General features: G+C 38.5%; 1 protein-coding gene across 2 annotated transcripts in view; it reads right to left on the reverse strand.

The window, feature by feature from the left end:
- Positions 1 to 21,986, reverse strand: part of NBAS (NBAS subunit of NRZ tethering complex) — a 332,635-nt gene that overhangs the window by 263,698 nt on the left and 46,951 nt on the right. Inside the window, exons 10-12 of one of the 2 annotated variants that reach the window (XM_024747242.1) lie at positions 20,952 to 21,090; positions 14,210 to 14,278; positions 2,926 to 3,054 (exon numbers count right to left, since the gene is read on the reverse strand). In XM_024747242.1, the coding sequence (XP_024603010.1) occupies positions 2,926 to 3,054; positions 14,210 to 14,278; positions 20,952 to 21,090 (337 nt within the window). The remainder of the gene's footprint in view (positions 1 to 2,925; positions 3,055 to 14,209; positions 14,279 to 20,951; positions 21,091 to 21,986) is intronic. The other variant, XM_024747243.1, reaches the window with a different exon arrangement.

Consider the following 21,986-nt stretch of genomic DNA (forward strand, 5'->3'; position numbering starts at 1 on the left):
AAATCTCAGTTCTCCTGCTGACTTGCTGAAAAACCCTAAGACAAACTTAGTGCTCAGTAAATAATAATAGAGGTTATTATTAGAGTAAATTTTATAAAAGCTGCAAGACTATGTGTACATGTACCTCAACCCTACTGAGCTTTATACGCCTAGATTAAGTGTATCAAAAGAAAGCAGAGCATTCTGTGAAAATGATGAAGGCTCACAGGAGTTTGTTTATGATGGAATGAAGTTCACAAAGTAAAACAGAAAGGGTTGGACCAAAGTAGCGAGCAGGAGAGGAGGGCTCAGGGTGCAGGTACAAAGCAGCATAACGACCAGACTAGAAAAGATGGCAGGTTAAGTGAAGGAGCTTTTGCACTGTGATCACAACCTTTGAATAGATGAAATTAAATGCCCTCCCTGTTCTCAACTTTGGACAAAAATTTATTTTGAGGCTAGCACTGGCAGGGGTCTCAGAGGGCCAAGCCTGTCCTATCCAGCTAGTTTTTCCAGGTGCTGAGCAGGAAAGGGAGGGGCTGGCAGCCACTGGCCTGTGATGGGACGCGCTCTGGAATGAGGATATGCCAAGCAGCCTTGGTGATGGCAACCAGCTCCATGGTTTTCAGCTCTGTGAGCCCCGAATCCCGTTTTTTTCCAGGTTACTCAAGCATTCAAGGGAGATAATTTACACCAACCAAATCAGAAGAAACTGATAGGTAAGCCCAAAAAGGTGTAAATTATAATAAAAGATACAACTAGCTTGAGGAGTTGTATCATCATACAGTCTGTCTGCAGACTGTAGGGTGGGGGGGAGCGCTGAATCAGAGCCACAGAGGTAAGGCGGAAACTCTTTGAGGTACAACCGAAAAATCAGGCTTCAGCGATTCCTGATGAACTGCCTTCTAAACGCGCAGCATATTTCTGCTCAAAAGACTCTCCCTAAGACAACACTAGAGACAAATTTCTGGCCTGAACTCATGTCCTCCCACCGTGCATCTGTTGCCATTTCCAAATTCCCTTCCTTTCTTGTCACATTACCTTTCTCATGGCCGATTCCAAACGACTGGGATATTTACATTTACTCATTCCTGAGTTTCAAGATCTTTTAACAATTTTTGTGTTTTTAATAGGATCATTATAAAAACCCAATGAATAACATTCATGGGCTAAAGAGTAATGAATTATAATGAAACTGATTGGCAGCTAACGATAAAAATGTCTAACCAGTTAAAAATTCAAGTATATGCCAATAAGGACTACAAGAGATGCAGGTTATCTTTGCACGTAAAAAAAAAAAAAAAGGTACCCATAATTTCAGAAAACGAAACAGCATACTAATGAATTTTTTTGATAGTCCTTGTGCTATATGTATGACATTCTAGGACACTTACAAGATGAAATATTAAGTGTGCTTCAGAACTTGATCAATATTTCTATTCCAAATGACTAATATTCAAAGTGTTCACCTTTTAAGAAAAAACTTGCTCAAATGTAAAATTTCCCATATATAATAGAACATCAGGGTCTTCCCAAATAACAAAAGCTAAGTATCTTAACACTACACATTGATAACCATGGAAAATGCACGGTACCTTCTGGATCAATGATCTGATGACCCTAGCTGAATACATTAAAAAAAACAGTTTTGAGAGCTGGTCCACTCCACTTCCAGAGTGAAGATATAAGTCAACTTAGCTCTCATTTCAGAGGAGACAGAAAGAATGTCCCTCTACTTGGCTACTGAGGTTGATAACTGAGGAGGATCTCTTTCTTCTATTTAGAACAAATCTAGATCCAGTAAGTAAGACAGAGTAGCAGAGATGTGGAGACCAAATTAAATTCAACATGGTGAGGAACTGGGCCAGGGGAAGGCAGGGGTAGGGAATCTTCCTACAATTGTGTCTAAGAGAAAAAATTGAAGAACAGCAAAAACAAATAAATTTAAGTCTGTGAAAAGAGTATGAAAATGTAGAGCCCCTTTCTCTTTTCCTCTATTCTGAGAAATACAAAATACTGTTTGCTTATTAAGAATTCTTTTATAGTGCAGTTTGATGAAATTCAAAACAATGCTAATAAAAAGACCCTGATCCATTCAGACCTTGCAGGGAATATGCTCCTTTCTTAGAATCACAGAAGTACCCACCAAAGCTGGTGACAGGATACTCTATAGGGAAGGGGATTGGGGATGTGAGGGAAGAAGAACTAACACTCAAAGTGCTAGCAGGCAAAATTATCTTCAGAGCAGTGAAAGATTTATAACGTAAGCTGTATCTAACTGAGAAGATTTTTCTTAAATCTTCACTCTATCACAACGTGTGGCATTAAACGAGCATTATACCTTACCTGCCCATCCTGATTTTAGATTACAATAGACATTGATACTATCCGTCACTAAACAACTCAATTGTTTAATTCTCAAACGCTGCTATTTCCAGACACTAAAAAAATGAACAGTTCTATCTTTCTCTGTATCTTCTCTATCTACCTTTTGAGTAAAGAGACGAAAACTCCCTTCAACCTTACGGAAGCCCAGGATTACTAGCACTGCAAGATTTGGAAAGGAGTCTAATCTTTTTACGATATTGACCCTTCCAATCTTTGATATCAGTCAACTTTTGCTGAAAACTTAACATCTCCATTCTGTATTTTTGCAATGAGAAAGGGGGAAATGCAGAGATCAAAGGACAGAGGACACTCAGGATACAGAGTCCTGCTCTACAAATTAGTACCAGCACACAGTGCTACTCTGTTCTTCACCTGTCCTACTACACTGATAATAGTATAATGTAAGTAAAGAATAGGACAGCTTTGGAATGATGAGAATAAGTAATAGCTGTGAGCTGCATTTTCAAACATAAAATATCATCAAAATGAAATTAGTATTGTCAGCACTCACCCTTAAGCGAGAATCATTCTAGGAATAATCATAATCAAGAGACACACCTGCTCATTTTGATTCCACTCCCCTTGCTGCTTCAGAGATGGAATGGCCCAGATGCTTAGTTTTCCTGAGAAGTGAACGGCTGCAAGGAGGGTCCCGTCTGGAGAAAGTCTCATCTTAAAGATCCCATCCTAGACGATAATTATATTACATTAATGTCAGAGCAAGAGACTTGTAGCCAAATAGAAATAATTTTCAGAATTAACGCTCTTTAGGGGTGCCGTATCGTAAATGATCTCTCATAACTAAGGATTCTGACGCTTCATAACACTATAAATGTGCTCCGGAATATAAAAAACAGGACTCTTGCCCTTAAGGAGTTTTTTAAAATCTACTTTACAGTGTTACGATTTACATATAACCCAAAACCCAAATATGTGAGCATTATAAAAATATTCCTTTATATCACACATAGATTACCATGAGTTCTCAATATCTTTCATGAGTGGATGTTGACAAAATTATGAATTTCTTGAATTTTGGGTACACACCTTTACAAGAACCTTTACAAGATTCTCTGCGAACACAATGCCTGGAATATTCTATACCATGGACAGGCCACAAATTCAGGAAACGGAGAGGGAGAAAGAGAGATGAAGGAAAAGAGAGTCCAAATGGTGATGGGAATAAAAGACCGACTAGAGGAAAATGCATTCCTTAATTTAAGAAATACATTAAATGTGTAAGGTATTCCAGACCTGCTGGCAAATTATTCAATCTAAGGATTCTAAGTGTTGCCACAGAACAGAGACATTTTGTACCACACTGATTTTACGTGGCCAACGCCGGGCACACAGAGAAAGACTTGCCTGCCCAGTTCTACTTGTCCAGATAATCTCTCAGTCCTTTCCCATGAGGGTACCAGGTTTGCTCAGTTACCACAAGAGAAACCATCCGAGCAGAGATGTTACCTGCCTACCAACTACAACAGAACCAGGAGAACTGAAAAAACACTAACTAAAGACCTATTTCCCATTCGAGCATTTATTAAGAACAGGGTCTAAGGTAGTTTCCCCACAAAAAACAAAAGAGACCAGAAAATGGCAGTCCACAACCGTATTTCTCCAGAATATTTAGAAAATCGGGCAACACGGGGCCCAAATGGCAATAATCAGATGGGACTAGGTAGTATATGCCCTCTTGAAAGGGTCATAAGCTTTCCAGTTAGGCAAAACCCCCAGCATTCTCTATTATGGCCCCAAGATTAAGGCCAAAAGCTGCAGAACTGAAAACTAAAGATGACTGTACTGAAAAACCATAGATTACAACAGGTTCGATTCACTATATTATCTACCTGGCCTCTGGTAGACAGAGTCTAAGTCCTCAGGTCTAAAACGACTAAGGCACATTAGCCATCAAAGACAAAGAGAACAACTTCAGGAAGTGAGGAACACTGCTGCGTGAGTGGATAGACAAGAAGATTAGCATCTGCTAATCTCCTCGCTGAGGACTAAAATCACTTTAACGAGATGTAACAGGTCTATCCCACAGTGTCATAACTTAATGGAAGAAAGACTAAAATACAAGTGCCTGGGAAGGAGAAGCAATAAAAGCGAAAGCACTTTAAGCAAAATTTTAAATACATCAGCTCTTTTCCTCTGTGATGGAGACGGGGAATGAGTAGAAGATGAAGGACCTGGCATCTTCCTTTCACAACTCTAAAGTCAATTAGCTCTATGGTTTTGCACAAGATGGGCCTCCGAAGCATAGATTTGCATTAATTAAACGAACTCTCAGGGCTTCCCTGGTGGCACAGCGGTTAAGAATCTACCTGCCAAGGCAGGGGACACGGGTTTTTGCCCTGGTCCAGGAAGATCCCACATGCTGCGGAGCAACTAAGCCCGTGCGCCACAACTACTGAGCCTGCGCTCTAGAGCCCGCGAGCCACAACTACTGAAGCCCGCGTGCCACAACTACTGAAGCCCATGCGCCTAGAGACCGTGCTCCGCAACGAAAGAAGCCACCGCACTGAGAAGCCTGCACACCGCAACGAAGACTAGCTCCAGCTCGCGGCAACTAGAGAAAGCCCACGCACAGTAATGAAGACCCGACACAGCCAAAAATAAAAATAAATAAAATAAATTAAGAAAAAAAACCTCTCCACCCATCCTTTAGAGTTTCAGATGTCGACACTGAAGACCTGAAGGGTTACAACACTTGCCCAAGATCATCATTCAGTGTTAAGTAGCAAAAGCTGAACCAGATGCAGCGTCTTCCATCCCCCTCCACGTGCCCTGATGGCACCATGATCACTGCCCTCACCTGGGCCAAAGCCTTTCTAGTAGTGACAGGCATGCTCCTCAGTAGAAATTATAACCAAGTATACATTATGATTTCAACACCTGAACAGTTAGTCACATGTGATCTGTATGGTAACCTGCAGGTACACCATACGTTTCATTAAACGACCCCACTAAAAGTGCTCTGAAAGTAGGTTTATGGATCTCTTCGACAAAACAAAAAATGTATACTGAATAATGTGAATAATTTAACAACAGCATTATGACCAGGGAAATAATGAGTGAATATGCTAAATTTCCTTTTGTTTTCATTCCTCCCTCCCTTCCTTCCATCCTTCCCCCATGCTTAAGTAATAAATATATTAACTAAAATGTTAACCATTTGCTTTTTTTTCTTCATCCCCTTAGTTTCCTTTGATGCCATGACATTCACACTGCAAACTTACCATTCCTTTCCGTAAGCATTTTGTTGTAGAAATTTGCACTCACACACACAAAGGTAGAAATTGCAGTTTAATAAATACCCAGGGGCCCAACAACCATCTTAAACAAACATCAACATTCCAAGCTTGTCTCACATGTCATTCCCCAATCACCACAATGCCCTCAGGGACCTTTGTCCCCTGGAGGATTTTAAAGCAAATCTCAGACATTACATGCACACACATTAAGTGTACATTTCTTTCAAGTCCCAAGTTATCTGTTTAACTTGCATAAATATGCACAGTAAGAAGATATGGTTATTAGCAGCAACTGAATTGTAGCCAGCTGATGACACAGACAAGTCACCTATGTTACTTGAGAAACACAGTGATTTCCTTCTAAAATATAAACTCTGCTTATTTATAGAAACTTTTCTGAATATCTATAGCATGCAGGGTATTTCTGGCCCAGAAAGTAATTTATTATCCTGACAGTAACTGTGACACAAGATGTAAAGCCACAGTTAGAAAATCCATGCTGGGGGACCTTGAAGATGGCGGAAGAGTAAGACGTGGAGATCGCCTTCCTCCCCACGGATACACCAGAAATACATCTACACGTGGAACAACTCCTACAGAACACCTACTGAAGGCTGGCAGAGGACCTCAGACCTCCCAAAAGGCAAGAAACTCCCCACGTACCTGGGTAGGGCAAAAGAAAAAAAGAAAAAACAGAGACAAAAGAATAAGGACGGCACCTGCACCAGTGGGAGGGAGCTGTGAAGGAGGAAAAGTTTCCATACACTAGGAAGCCCCTCCGCTGGCAGAGACTGCGGGAGGAGGAGGGGGGGAGCTTCGGGACCGGGGAGTGGTGCACAGCGACGGGTGCGGAGGTCAAAGCGGGGAGATTCCCGCACAGAGGATCGGTGCCGACCGAGCTGAAGCTCGGGTTTCGGTTTCGGACGGACCGCAGGGAGAGGACTGGGGTTGGCGGCTTGAACATAGCCTGAAGGGGTAAAAATAAATAGAAAAAAAACGAAAATCCATGCTAAATTCTGTAAGCAGAGTCTGCAGTATTTGGAAACCTGAATGCCTATTGGTTGGCAAGGAAGAGAATTCAGGAGTGTATGCTTTGGAAATAGGAGGCAATGGCTTTTCAATCAACTGTACATCACAATAAAAGTAAACTTCTAACATTCAAACCATAACCCCTCATATTGTATTAAGATTTCTCAGCATAAGAGAATAACAATCTTGTTCTCTTCTCCTCCATTTGAATTAAGTAGTTGTAAAGGCAATAAAATTTAGGTGTAGCTATAATTTTCACTTTGGTTAAAATGTGTCTGTGTGGGCTTCCCTGGTGGCGCAGTGGTTGGGAGTCCGCCTGCCGATGCAGGGGACACGGGTTCGTGACCCGGTCCGGGAGGATCCCGCATGCCGCAGAGCAGCTGGGCCCGTGAGCCACGGCCGCTGAGCCTGCGCGTCCGCAGTCTGTGCTCCGCAACGGGAGGGGCCGCGGTGGTGGGAGGCCCGCGTACCCCCCCAAAAAAAAGAAGTGTCTGTGAATTTCTTTCACATTTCTCAACTACGAATGCCATTTTCATTTTAATCATCATTTCAACAGTTGGAATGTTGGTCAAGAATACAGAACTTGGCAGGGAAAAGAGGAAAGCTCCAAGATGAGGAACAAGACAAGGATGCCCCCTCTTGCCATTTTTATTCAACATGGTACAGAAAGTCTTGGCCAGAGCAATTAGGCAAGAAAAAGAAAAGGCACACAAACTGGAAAGGAAGAAGTAAGATTGGCTCTGTTTGCAGATCACATGATATTATACATAGAAAACCCTAATGACTCCATCAAAAAACTGTTAGAATAAATAAATTTATAAAATTGCAGGATACAAAATCAACATACAAAATTCAGTTGCCTCTCTATACAATAACAGTGAACTCTAGGAAAGAGAAATTAAGAAAACAATCCCATTTACAATAGCATCAAAAAGAGTAAAATACTTAGGAATAAATTTAACCAAGGAAGTGAGAGAGATATACACTGAAAACTATAAAACATTAATGAAAGAAATTGAAGAAGACACAAATAAATGGAAAGAAATTCCATATTCATGAATTGGAAGAATTGCTATTGTTAAAATATCCATACTACCCAAAGTGATCCACAGATTCAATGCAACCTCTATCAAAATTCCAATGGCATTTTTTACAGACATAGAAAAAACGATCCTAAAATTTGCATGGTACCACAAAAGACCCAAGTAGTCAAAGTAATCTTGAAAAAGAAGAACAAAGCTAGAGGCGTTATACATCCAGGTTTCAAACTATATTACAAAGCTATAATAATCAAAACAGTATGGTCTTGGCATTAAAAACAGATATATAGGTCAATGGAACAGAACAGAGAGGCCAGAAATAAACTCAAGCATATATGGTCCATTAATTTACAACAAAGGAGCCAAGAATACACAATGAAGAAAATAGTCTCTACAACAAATGATACTGGAAAAACTGGATAGCCACATGCAAAAGAATGAAATGGACCCCTAATTTACACCATATACAAAAGTCAACTCTAAATGGATGAAATACTTGAACATAAGACCTGAAATTGTAAAACTTCTGGAGAAAGCATGGAGTTGGGTAAACTTCTTGTCATTGGTCTTGGGAATGATTTTCTTGGATGTGTCATCAAGGCAAAGGCAACAAAAGCAAAAACAAGTGGGAATACATCAATCTAAAAAGCTTCTACATAGCAAAGGAAACTATCAGCAAAATGAAAAGGCAACCTACGGAATGGGAGAAAATATCTGCAAACCATATAACCAAAAGCGGTTAATATCCAAAATATACAAGAAACTCATACAACTGAATAGCAAAAGACAAATAATCCAATTTAACAATGGGCAATGAATCTAAATAGACATTCTTCCAAAGAAGACACACAAATGGCCAACAGGTACATGAAAAGTTGTTCCACATCACTAATCAGCAGGGAAATGCAAATCAAAAACAATGATATACCATCTCATAACTGTTAGGATGGCTATTGTAAAAGAGACAAGAGATGATAAACACTGGTGAGAACATAGAGAAAAGGGAACCCTTGTACACTGTTGGTAAGAATGTAAACTGGTATAGGCACCATGAGAAACAGAATGTAGTTTCCTAAAGAAAGTAAAAATAGAACTACCGCAAGATCCAGCAATCCCACTTCTGGGTATATTTCCAAACGAAATGAAAACATTATCTCAAAGAGATACCTGTACTCCCAAGTTCACTGCATCATTACTCACAATAGCCAAGGTATGGAATACACACACACAAAGGAATATTATTCAGCCTTTAAAAAGAAGGAAATCCTGTAATTTGCAAAAACATGAATGAAACTGGAGGGCATTTTGATAAGTGAAATAAGCCAGATACAAAAAGACAAATACTACGTGATATCACTTATACATAGAATCTTAAAAAAAAAAAAAAAAAAAAAAGTCAAAATCATAAAAACAGTGAGTAGAACAGTGTTTGCTTACCAGGGGCTGGGGGTTGGAAGAACAGGGAGAGGTTGGTGAAAGGGTACAAACTTTCAGTTATATGATGAATAAAGTCCGAGGATCTAATGTATAACATTGGTAACTATAGGTGACAACACTGTATTGTATAATTGAAATTTGTTAAGAGTAGGATTTAAATGTTCTCACACATATACACAAACACAAAAAGTAAATATGTGAGGTGATGCATGTATTAACTCAATGGGGGAAAATCCTTTCACAGTGTATAGGTACCTATATCAAATCATCAACTTAACTATCTTACAATTTCATCTGTAAATTGTATCTCAATAAAGGTGAGGAAAAGAAAAAGAAAACAGTGACTATCATTTACCACCTGCTTCCGTTTACGCCATGAGGTTTTAACTTCATTAAAAGGTAGTCTAGCTAAATAATTACTTGGTAAGTTAGCATCCCTGGGTAGACAGCATGGGGCATAGAAAGAGGACTTTGCACAGTAAACTGTCTTCTTACATTAGTCATTCATTTATGGCCCTTTTAATTAACTTCACTGTCAATTCTCCTATTTACCTCCTCATCTCAAATCCCTTCCTAAAACTTTTGAAAAGATATCTTCCCTTACTTCATTGAGTCTTTTGTGTAGCGATGTAACACTAACAAAATACTACAGAAATTAATAATGTGAACATTATTTTAATTTCTGCTTCTCATTTACACTAAACCACTAGCTCAAATGTCCATTTGATCTTGTGTTCATTAAAAACACTAATTAAAGCCTTCTCCTACTGGAGCAATACTTGGAGTAGGAACTGTGTCTTCTCTCAAACACTGCAATAAAACTTTTCAACTGTCCTTTCTAAAAGAGAGATTTTTTTAAATGTTAAATATCAGACTTTCGTACTGAGATTAGTTTAAATTGCCTCACTTTCTTCAACTGCCTATCATCTATATAGGACAATTAAAAATGAGTGATTTCCAATTTCATTATACCTTTCAAATGTACAAGCTATAGTAAAATCAAAGTACTGAATTCTAGTGCACACGTTCAAAATGTTCTAAATTACTACATATGCTTAAAGGAAAAAAAAACTCAGCTCAATCAAAGGTGAATTTGTAAGTACTGCTCTTCCAACACTCGACAATTATTTTCTGAATATTACACATTCAATAATACATAGTACATGCCAGGCACTGTTTTATACTCTGGGGAACCTGCAGTGAAAAAAACAAACATAAACCTCTGCCCTCAAGGAATTCGGTAGGTGCTCTAACCCACTGAAGTTTAGAAGTCTGACCCCAAAGAATAAACAGAAATCTGTTTTCAAATCAAAAGAAAGTCATCCTCAAAAGCCTGGTTAACAACCTGAGGGGGGGAACACTGCAAAAGTATGAAGGAAATAAAAAAGCCTTTGGAGAAAAAAAAGTTTCCAAGCTAATACCCTTTTCAAAAAAATTATTTTTTAATTATAAAACTTTATTAAAACTGTGAGATATTGTCAGGAGAATAGACATGTACACCAATGAAACAGAAAAGAGAGCAGAGAAACAGAGCTACAATGTACCCTCTGTAAATGTCTGTCCTGACAGACATTATATAAATTATGGTGGCAGTATATAAATTATGGCATTATATAAATTAGTTGGGAAAGAATACAGCACTGAATTAATGGTACTAGCCACACAGAGCATATTATAAATTAGATTCCTACTATATCCAATAAAAAGAAATTCAAGATGGATTGAAAACTTACAGGTGAAAAGCAAAACCGTGAAAATTTTAAAAGAAAACATAAAACATCTTTACAACATCAGCATGTGAAAGAACTTCGTAAGACCTCAAAGCCCAAAGCATAAAGGAAAAGATTTAAATTTAAACTTTCTGGAGGAAGGAAGGATGGGGAGTTCGGGATTAGCAGAAGCAAACTATTACACGTAGGATGGATAAACAACAAGGTCCTACTGTATAACTATATTCAATATCCTGTGATAAACCATAATGGAAAAGAATATGAAAAAGAAAAAAAAAACCATATAACTGAGTCACTTTGCTCTACAGCAGAAATTAACACAAGACTGTAAATCAACTATACTTCAATAAAATTTAAAAAATAAATAAATTTAAACTTTCTGGTGACAAAAGCTCAAAAGAAAACAAATAATTTTGATTATTCATATACTCTTCAAAAGATAATATATGCCAGACAACCAGCAGTTGATTATTTTGAATCATGTAAATCTGGGGTATACTAAACCACAATTAAAAAGGACCCACAGACTACTAATTATTGGCTCTATGATTATGGATATAAAGAAATTAACAGATCAGAACGGCAGCCACCACTATCATTTATCATGTGCCTGCAAGGTAGCACTCACTGCCTTAGCTATTTTATATACATTCCCTCTAATACTATCCAATCAGTGTTGCTGCTTTATAGTCTGACAAGTGAACAGAACAAAATGAACTAAATATTAACCATGTGGTTACTATATAGGAAAGCACTTCCTCTTTAAAAAAATAGCAGTAGTTAAGAGATAACACATTTTAAAAGAGAAATAGAATTGCCACCAAACTTGAGTAGTAAAACAGATCATTCTTTCTGAGATAAGAGGTGATTTTTAACTTGGGCTACTTTTAAGTACAACATATCTTGGCTTCTGCTTCTTCAATTGTCCAACTAAGGGTTTAGACAAAAGCCAACAAGAGGTAGTGAAAAAAAAGCACTAGATCAAGAGCCAACTCAAGACCAAACCCATCTCTGACACTATCTAGGTAGGTGAGTTTGGGAAAGCCATTTCTCTTGAGGCTTTAATTTCTTCATCAATAAAATAGGCATCATAATGCCATTAATGCAAGCTTCCTCTGAGATCATGCAAAAGGACTTATAAGCTAGAAAGTATTCACAATAATAAGGAATTATTACATAATCTCTATGAGACCTGTCAGGTCTAAAATGATGGTGCTAAAACTCTATGCCCCATAATTATTTCTGGGCTAGGAACCACTGAATACAAACAGGATACTCATATAACATTCAGATATTTACTGAAAGGCCCTGATTTTACAGTACTACTTTCATAAAGTCTTTTTAAAAAGTCCAAACAGTTAAGGATTCCAGTACCAGGTGCCACAAAGAAAGATCAAAACGTAAGGAAATTAGTTGCTACCTTCTCCCTCCTTCTGTTCAATCATAGAGGATACCGATGAAAACAAGAAAGAGCTGAGTTCCACACAAAAGAATAACCAATAGCAGGAGACAAGGTAACATGAATCTGGAGTTCCCAGGAGGTAAGAAAGAGTAAAAAGAAGATGGACATTTTATAGTGACTGAACAGTTACATTTGCCTATTAATATACCAAATCAACTAATAAACACAGCATCTAATATGTAAAGGATATGGTACAAAGTCATGTACCAATATATCAATCCCCAAATAATTCTTGTTCTAAACACAATACAATTATGTTGGTCCCAATAAAATAACTACGGAACACAAACAGTAAGAGACCATGGACCCTACCCCACGGCAGAGTGGAGCGTTCTGCAGTGTTCTCCGACACTTCCGGGACTTTGCACATGCTGCTTCCGGCCTGGAAACAACCAGCCTTCCCCTATCCGCCTGAGGATCTCTTACTCACTTCCAAATCAAGTATCACCTCCAGAGTTCAATGGTCCCTCCCTGCACCTCAACGGCGCTTCATATTACATTACAGGACAGGTTATGAAACGTGTCATATTGTCCTGTTCTACAGCTGCTTCTACATCTGACTCCCGCACTACACTGAGGGCTCCTTGAGGAAGCACACTGCATTTTATTCATCTATTTATTCTCATCTCTAACACCATGGCTGGCTCAAAGTGCGTGCCTGCTGACTGACTAAAAGAATAAATAAATGCTGACACTCCACATAATTACTTATCATCAAAAGAATTAAAAAATGAACCCTTTAAAATTTGTTAAAGATACAGTTATTATTTAGATGGAATTAAAGAGAATGGGAAAGGATCCAGGGAGGAAAACAAAGTAAAGCTCTCATGCACTATTATGGTAACAGAAAGACCAACAGAGGCAACACAGTAAATTAGAAAGAACAAAGTACATGGCAGAGGCCAAGGCATTTAGTCTTGCTTATGGTTCTTCACCTGCAAAATGAAGACAAACTGCTTGAAATGACTAAAGAGAATGCTAACTGGAAAACTGTAAACATACAAGGGATTAAAAATGAAAGTGACTTTCCAGACATAAAGAGTAGTGTTATTGCTCAATGCTACAGACAGAAAAGCCAAACCAACCCAGAAGATATGAATTAGTCGAAGTCAAGGGCACAGAAATAACTAGGACTCAAAATTTTAAATATATTAAATACAAATGCAGCAAGAGAATACATGTTGTATTTCTTAAAATTTCCATATTTCTTACAATTTCCCTTAGTTAAGAAATTGAAGAAATGAAAATTAATTTGTTTGATTTGCCCCAAAACAGGAAGGAGTATGATCTGAAGCCCCATGTATGTCAAGACTCTTGTGAGAGCCATGTAGAGGGGATGACTATAACCATCTCCCTCAGAGACAGCGCCAAAGCATACGGGTATATCTAGGATGAAACTGCTCAGCATCTCTGAGATGGATCCATGTTTCTCCTATTGAAGAACAAAACAGTTAAGCCCAGGATCAATGTGGCTCAATCTCTTGAAACACCAATAATCTCAGATTTAGGAAGGAATCTTTTTTTATTTTAAAACCAACAAACATAAGGGATATGTTATGGACAAGGATACAAAAATTCACAAGATAGAATAAGAAACTTCAAAGATATATAATGATTCCAGGAGACTTCTTTGGGCTATATCCCCAGATCCAAGAGGACTAGATTCATTCTTTTTTTTTTTTTTTTTTTAATTTTCTTTACTGAGATAAGAATGATATATATAGTAAAATGCACAAATCTTCAGTGAACAGCTCCATGAAGTCTTATTAGTGCATACACCCCTGTAATGTATAATTAAGAGCAAATTCAGATGAAAATCTGTAATATTCAAGATTCATTCAACTCTGTCCTTAAGGGGACCCTCGCGAAGATGCCAATTTGTATTACCTGTTCTTGCCCCTGGCGACTGTAAAACTTGCCACTTAACATCCTTAATAATCCCAGGGTCTTTGGTACCTACAAAATAGACACACATCATAAAAAAAAAGATCAATGGAAGGCTTCCTCATTGTTTAAAGGCCTTTCATCATGAAATGAAAACTACAGCATATCTAGTATTTTAAGAAATGGTTAAGAAAATCATGAATAAGTATCAGAAATCTTGGTGAGATTTTGTTTTCGTTTGGGAAAAAAATCCAACAAGTGACAAATCTTACAAAATGTACCCATAATCAAATGTATTTTTAAATACATACGTAACAAGTCTAGTACAATCTATGCAAATTAGAATCTAATGAGTGGCTCTTCTCAAATGAGTCTGGCCCAGGTTACCATTTTATCCTAGCATCACTATGGAAAAGGTCAATACTCCCAACAGAAATTTCATTCATGAAGAAATTGATCCCATACTTGAAAAACACCAGAAAAAAATCACTGAGAAACAAGTATTTGAAATAATAAAACAAGACTAGTTTTGTCTCTAGATTTAAGAAATATACTTAAAGCAAGAGGGAGAGATGTGTATAATTTTTTAGAAATGGAAAATAAGCATTGTTGAAGTTGTAGAGAATTTGGAACACTGGTCCATTGCTGGCAGGAACATAAAATGGTACAGCCACTGTGGAAAACAGTCTGGTGGTCGTTCAAAAGTTAAACGGAATTACCATATGATCCAGAAATTCCATACTAAGTATATACCCAAAAGAACTGAAAACAGGTGTTCAAACAAATACCTGTACACACAAATGTTCACAGCAACATTATTCATAATAGCCAAAAAATAGAAACAACTTAAATGTCCACTAACTAAAGAATGGATAAACAAAAGGCAGGGTTTCCCTGGTGGCGCAGTGGTTGAGAGTCCGCCTGCCGATGCCGGGGACACGGGTTCGTGCCCCGGTCCGGGAAGATCCCACGTGCCGCGGAGCAGCTGGGCCCGTGAGCCATGGCCGCTGAGCCTGCGCGTCAGGAGCCTGTGCTCCGCAACGGGAGAGGCCACAGCAGTGAGAGGCCCGCGTACCGCAAAATAAAATAAAATAAAATAAAAATAATAACTTTTTTAAAAAGGCAGTATATCCATACAACGGAATATTATTCAGTCATAAAAAGGAATGAAGTACTGATGCACACTAAAATTTGGATGAACCTCAAAAATATGTCGCTAAAAGAGAGAAGCCAGATACAAAAGTCTCATACTGTATGATTCCATTCATATGAAATTTTCAAAACAGGTACATCCATAGAAACAGAAAGCAGACCAGTGACTGCCAGGAGCTGAGGTGAGGGAAACAAAAGGGAGTGACTGTTAATGGGTCTGGTGTTTCCATCTGGGGTGACGAAAATGTCTTGGACCTAGATAGTGGTGACAGTTGCACAACGCTGTGAGTGTACTAAATGCCACTGAACTGTACACTTTAAAATATTTAATGGTCCATTTTATGTTATATGAACTTTACCTTAATTTAAAAGAAAAAGGCAAAGGGGGGGGCGGTATTCTTAAGCTGAGGTTAAAAATGTTCCTACCAGAACTGCTGAGCAGCTGAAGATATTACTGACGGCCTAGCTCCACATTTCCTCCCAAAACAAGAAAATACAAGAAGAGAAAAATAAATCTGCATGAAAACCACACCCTCACTTAACTTGAAGATCAAGGATCTTCAAAATCATTGTAAGTAGAAAGAGAAAAACCACCAAACTCCAGTGTGTCATCTCCACTGCTCTTGCCATCCCCACGCTCCCACCCACCCTGACCCAGGCCGACACAGGCTTGTGGTGAGCAAAAGCAGACTGAAAACACACTGCAGGGTCCAGGAGGACAGATGCGACAAGCTAGCAAAGGGGACTAAGGTCAATCTAAAACCACTGCCAAAAATTGCAGTCTAAGAAAACTTTCCAGAAATGAAAAAAGACCTGAATCTATATATTGAAAGAGTGAACAGGTACCTGGGAAAATTAACCCAGAAAAATCAACTCCAAGAAATATTCCAAGAAGGATACTAGATTTCAAAGATAAAGGAAATCCTCAAGGCCTCCAAACAAAATGGCCAAGTAACATACAAAGAGACGATAATTTGACTTGCATCAACTTTTCAAATTCCACATAAAAGCAAAGCAACAATAGTGCTGTGTTTTTTTAAAGTTCAATGAAAGAACAGGTAAACCAAAGATTTTATAACCAGATAAGTTTTCCTTCAAATGTCCAGGCTATGAAAAACAATTCTGACACACAAGAACTTAAGGAACTCTTCATCTGTGAGCCCTTCTCAAAATACCTATTAGAGGATAATTTCATCCAACCAAGAGGTGACTGGGAAAACTTCAAACAAAGGGACAGGGAACATTTTAAAATACATAAATGAACATCTATGACTAAAGAAACATGATGATGAGGGTTGAAACTATCGTATAAATATTGTGTTTTGACAAAATAGAAATAATGCAACTAGAAAAGGGAGGAAAAAGGAGAAGGGGAAAATAAAACCAACTAACTGATTGTTGTATAGGCAATTAATAGGAATTAAAGAATACCAATAACCTGATAAACTGGTAAAATACTGGAGGGCACTGATAACATCAGTAAGACAGTTTCAGTGAAATCATGGAGGTAAAGCCCCATTCAAGTGAATTCAAGAGAGAAAAGAAAAGTTGGAAATGGATCAAGTATAGATGACTCTTGAACATGCTGAAGGAAAGGAACAAATGGGCTGGTAGCAGGATTTAGTAGGTTCTAAGTCCCCTAAAACTAAAGAGTTTTTACAATGGCAAAAATAAATGCATGTTGTTTGCTGATAAACCTAATGGGCAGCAAGATTCATGATGTGGATAAACATCCTTCAATTAGCAAGTGTGAGATCCAGTGGACAAACGGAGGAGCTGGCCTTAGCTAGTGCAAGTACAGCTCATCTGTAATAACAAGAGAAAAGGTACGGAAATTAGGTGCATATGTAGGCAGGTGGTAGGATCTTATGAAAATATTCTGATTCCTTCTGTTTTCTCAGGGAAACAGGATTTCAAAAACCCTGTGTTCTTTCCAGAACAACATTCTATACTGAAAAGGAAGCAGCATCAATAACAAAAAAGTCAGTTTTGTTCATTTTTTATACATTTTTTCCAAAATTTCCACCTTAATAATACAAATAGATAATAATTAACACCGTAGAACATTTTATTGTTTATCAACGGCCTTCATATATCTTACCTCATTTGATCCTGGCAAGAGCCTTAAGACACCAGTGGTAAGTGCTGAGCTAGAATTCCAATCCCAACCTTCTGACTCCTGAGCCGGGCTCCTTCCTTCCCCGCAGTGACTGAACTCTCCCCTGGTATTTGCTATAGCTTCTTGCCCTTATTTGTGGGCACAGCTGTACCTCCAGTACAGTAAACCCCTTGAGGGCTGCTACCTGTATGTTCTGATACCTGCATCGGTGATTTGATGTTGAACAAATGAATAAATAAAACTATCTCCTATAGATGGCACGGACATTAATTTGGAAACTTTACTCAAGGTATATATGGAATTTTGCATAGCCTCTTTTACAACCCAGCAGCCTTGTGAGAGATGAGAATATATGTGTCAGCAGCATTTTTCGGTGGATACCCACCCCAAAACAATAGCAGCCTTAAACAAACAATAAGAGGTTCCATGCAGACAATATCTGTCACCTGACAAGAGGAACTAATCTTATAGTTTCAAATTACTTTGAGGTAGGGGAAGGCTACACAGAATGATTGTGCGTTTAGCTGCAAGACACATTAAAAAGGCACTAACAGGGCTTCCCTGGTGGTGCAGTGGTTGAGAGCCCGCCTGCCGATGCAGGGGACACGGGTTCGTGCCCTGGGCCGGGAAGATCCCACATGCCGCAGAGCAGCTGGGCCCGTGAGCCATGGCCGCTGAGCCTGCGCGTCCGGAGCCTGTGCTCCGCAGCGGGAGAGGCCACAACAGTGAGAGGTCCGTGTACCGCAAAAAAAAAAAAAAAGGGCACTAACACAATTAAAGTACACTTGCAGCATTTCAAGAAGTTTATCGTACGGCGGGGCACTCAATTTGCAATTCAGTATTTCCCCCCACTTATTTTGTCACTGCACAAGCAATTTTCCTTTAAGAGACTCCAATATTGAAGCTTCAGGCCAGAGAGGGAAGGACCATACATAGCAGAGCAGATTCCAATACTTCAGTAAGGAGCAAAGTGAAAGCATGGAGAATTTAAAGAAGCCACGGTGAAAAAAGGTTTCATAGTATGTGACAGTCCTCCATGCCTTCCCCTGTCCCAGACTCTGTCACAAATATACTTGATTACACCATATTGAAATGGCCCTTCACAGTTTGCCTACTTTCTCTCGCCTTATATCCTCCATACTTACCAATTCTTCCTTTTTTTCCCCTCAACCTTTTATTTTGACAAATTTCCTAGCTACTGAAAAGTTGAAATGATTACACAATGAAATACCAGTATACCTTTTACCTGAGTTCACCAATTATTAACATTTAGCCACATTTGCTTTAACTGTATGTGTATGTATACTTTTTTAAAAAATGTTTTTTGACTGAACCATTTAAAAATAAGCTACGGGGACTTCCCTGGCGGTCCAGTGGTTAGTACTCGGCACTTTCACTGCTGAGGGCGCGGGTTAAATCACTGGTTGGGGAACTAAGATCCCGCAAGCCACGTGGCACAGCCAAAAATAAAATTAAAAACTAAAAAATTAAGCTGCAGACATCACACTCAGACAGAGTCAAGAGATAAAATTGTTCAAACCCTTTTCAGGATCTGCCCTGATACATCTCACATATAAAACGACAAGCTGGGTGTGAAATCGGAGACAGGAACATGACTAAATTATAACAAATATGAAATAACATGTCCAACTGCTAACTCACTCTTTTTTAAAAAATAAATTATGGGATAATCATCACAGCATAAATTTGACAATGCCAATGAGATGTATGTAATTTCACATGGGGAGTGAGGAAAGTGCTAAACAAGAGCTACAAAATCTGGTTCCACCCCTGCTGCCCTATTTTTAGTTGTTAAGAGCTCCCAGGGCCTTAGGCTCCTCATCTGTGAAATGGGGCTAATAACACTCAAACTGGACTCCTTACTGGATCCTGCAGAGAGAATAAATGGGTGCTAGAGTGAGTAAAGGGACCGTGAATGGAAGAAAAAGCACACGACACAGTACTGTATAAACTGATGTACGAATATAAACTGTTTTGAGGTCTGGTGCCATATTGAACCAATACGTTGACCTAATTTAAAAAAAAAAAAAAACCCTACTACTTTGTTGGGTTAAATTCACAATCACATATTTCAGCGTATGCTAAAAACTAAAGAAAATAATTAACGGAAGCTTACTATGATTGCTAAAGATTTCTTTTCAAAAGTACTTCTTCACTAGTTCTTCTTCAACATGAAAACGTTTAACCATTGTTTTACAGGATTATTTTGAAATCAATATATTTTGAGGCAGAAATAATGGAACAAATACATTCATAGGAATAACTACCATGGCACATTCACTTACACCATGTTTCACCTTAATTTCTTGGTTTCTTCCCTCATTAGAAAAATACTGTATCTGAGTGCCCACCAAGTATCAGGCTAAGCACAGGGTACGTAATTATGATCTTACAGTTTATACAAAAAAGTCAAGATACATATTATCACAGAGTGGCCAACATGGTAGAAACAATGAATATTCACTAATATCTAGCTTTTCTTGCCTCTCTGGACACACAGAAAACTACTTCCCAGGCCCCAAGGTAGGAGGGGCCACATGATGAGTTCCAGTAAATGAACTGTGAGCAGAGGTGATGCCAGTTCTGGTGTAAGACGGTTAAAAAGTCCCACCTTTTAGTCCTCTCCTCCCCCCTCCTAAGGCCATAAACTGAGACAGCGGGCCCTCAAGAGGTCACCAGCCCCCACATATCCTTTAGTCATCACTTGGAACAAGTTGTTCAGGGTAGTCATGATATCAACAGCAGGCTTTGCCACAAATAAGGAACACACTTTCATGGGGTAACCCCCAGAAATGTCAGGAGTTTTCATTTGTTTGTTTATGTGGCTCTTTTTATTATCACAACAGAGCCTAGCCTATACTGACTATTACAGCATAAAGGAGTGACTGACAGAAAACAGAAATTCAATTAAAGAAAGAATAAATGAATGGTTGGACGAATAGCACTGATCAATATGGAACAAAATGGAAGTACGAAGGCAGTTAAGAACTTGAACAGGGGAACTCATGCCAGCGTTTGTACCCTCATTCTGCCACTTGCTAGTGGGGTGGCCCAGCTAAATTTCACTTTCCTCATCAACAGACTGGAACTACTAACAATACCTACCTCAAAGGGTTACTGAGAATTAAATGAGCTACTACACGTAACAGTGCTCAGAACAGCTGCCGGCACATCAAAAGGGACTTAATAAATGTTAATGTCTAAATAAGCAAACGCAAGTAATGGGATTACTGTTAGGTTGTTTTTCTGATATCTGCAAATATTGTTACTAAAAATGAGACTCAAGTTAAATAAAACATTCTTTAGGTAAATTTGATATTTGAAAGAAGTCCTAAAATTTCACTTGCATTAGGTTACTTTCTTCATTTAAGGCAAATTGTTTCCTTCTCTGTATCTTACAAAGGGCTTATCTAAGACCTATTAGCAAAGTGAAATACCACAACGAAGACTTACTGCAGTGACCCTGTCTCCACCATGAGTAACTGGCTTATAATAAGGTGATCCTGAAAGAACTCTCCAGGCAGAGAGGCCACAGCTAGCAGCTTTTGGTATGCCCACTTCAGCAGTTTCACATCCACCGACCAGTAAAAGTCTAAAAAAGAGAAAGATAAAAAGAACTGATAAATTACAAATAGGAAAAAGACAACATCAAAACAAACAGAGCAGAAACCTTCACAAGGAAAACAAATAAAATTAGTATATACTAATCCTAGGAGGTAAATATTTTAGAGGAAACAACCAATAGAAAACCAGATGGGTTTTCAACTAGAATTTCACCTTCATTTACACATTCAAACATCTGAAACTCAGATGAGAACTCAGAAATGAGAAAAAAAATGTTTTCAGGTTGGCCACTGAATATCTAAAGAACTATATCAACACCAATAAACTTTAATAAACAGATACGTCACCTCACATAGACACATATGTACTAGTTACAGCAGTGCATCGGAAGCAATGAGGGCACAATTACAGATGCTAGAAAGAAATGACAGCTGGGATTGCTGTGGATGGGTCACTAATAACTATACTGAAATAAGACTGTACATTATGACTCGTTCACTTTTCTGTTTGTTATACTTCATTGCAATTAGAGGCCAGTTACCAACAGGACAAGCAGTCTTACAAGTACTAAAGGTTAAAAGACTATGTGACCACTACACAAACTAAGCTGATTAATAATGGAACCCAACAGTTATGATTTTTAAAGTTAAGTCATGTTTAGTAAATCTGGCAGGGAACGTATAAGACGTCATAATCACCTATAGAAAAAAGAAAAATGTTTGAAAGTAAAACTTCTGATACATTAAAGGAAAACACTTGTTGTCCCCAATAACAATAAGGCAATGGAGTAACAGAAGAGAGAAGCCAAATCCTTCTTAATGTCTCAATTTTTTAAAAAGGCCCTCCCTACAGGCAGGAAACTCCTTGCTGCTTAAGAAAAAGAACAGGTTTCTCTGGTCATGTCCACACAATGCTCCCCCTACA

This window comes from Neophocaena asiaeorientalis, unplaced genomic scaffold (genome assembly GCF_003031525.2).
Source record: "Neophocaena asiaeorientalis asiaeorientalis breed wild unplaced genomic scaffold, Neophocaena_asiaeorientalis_V1.1 scaffold398, whole genome shotgun sequence".
NCBI classification, from domain to species: Eukaryota; Metazoa; Chordata; class Mammalia; order Artiodactyla; family Phocoenidae; genus Neophocaena; species Neophocaena asiaeorientalis.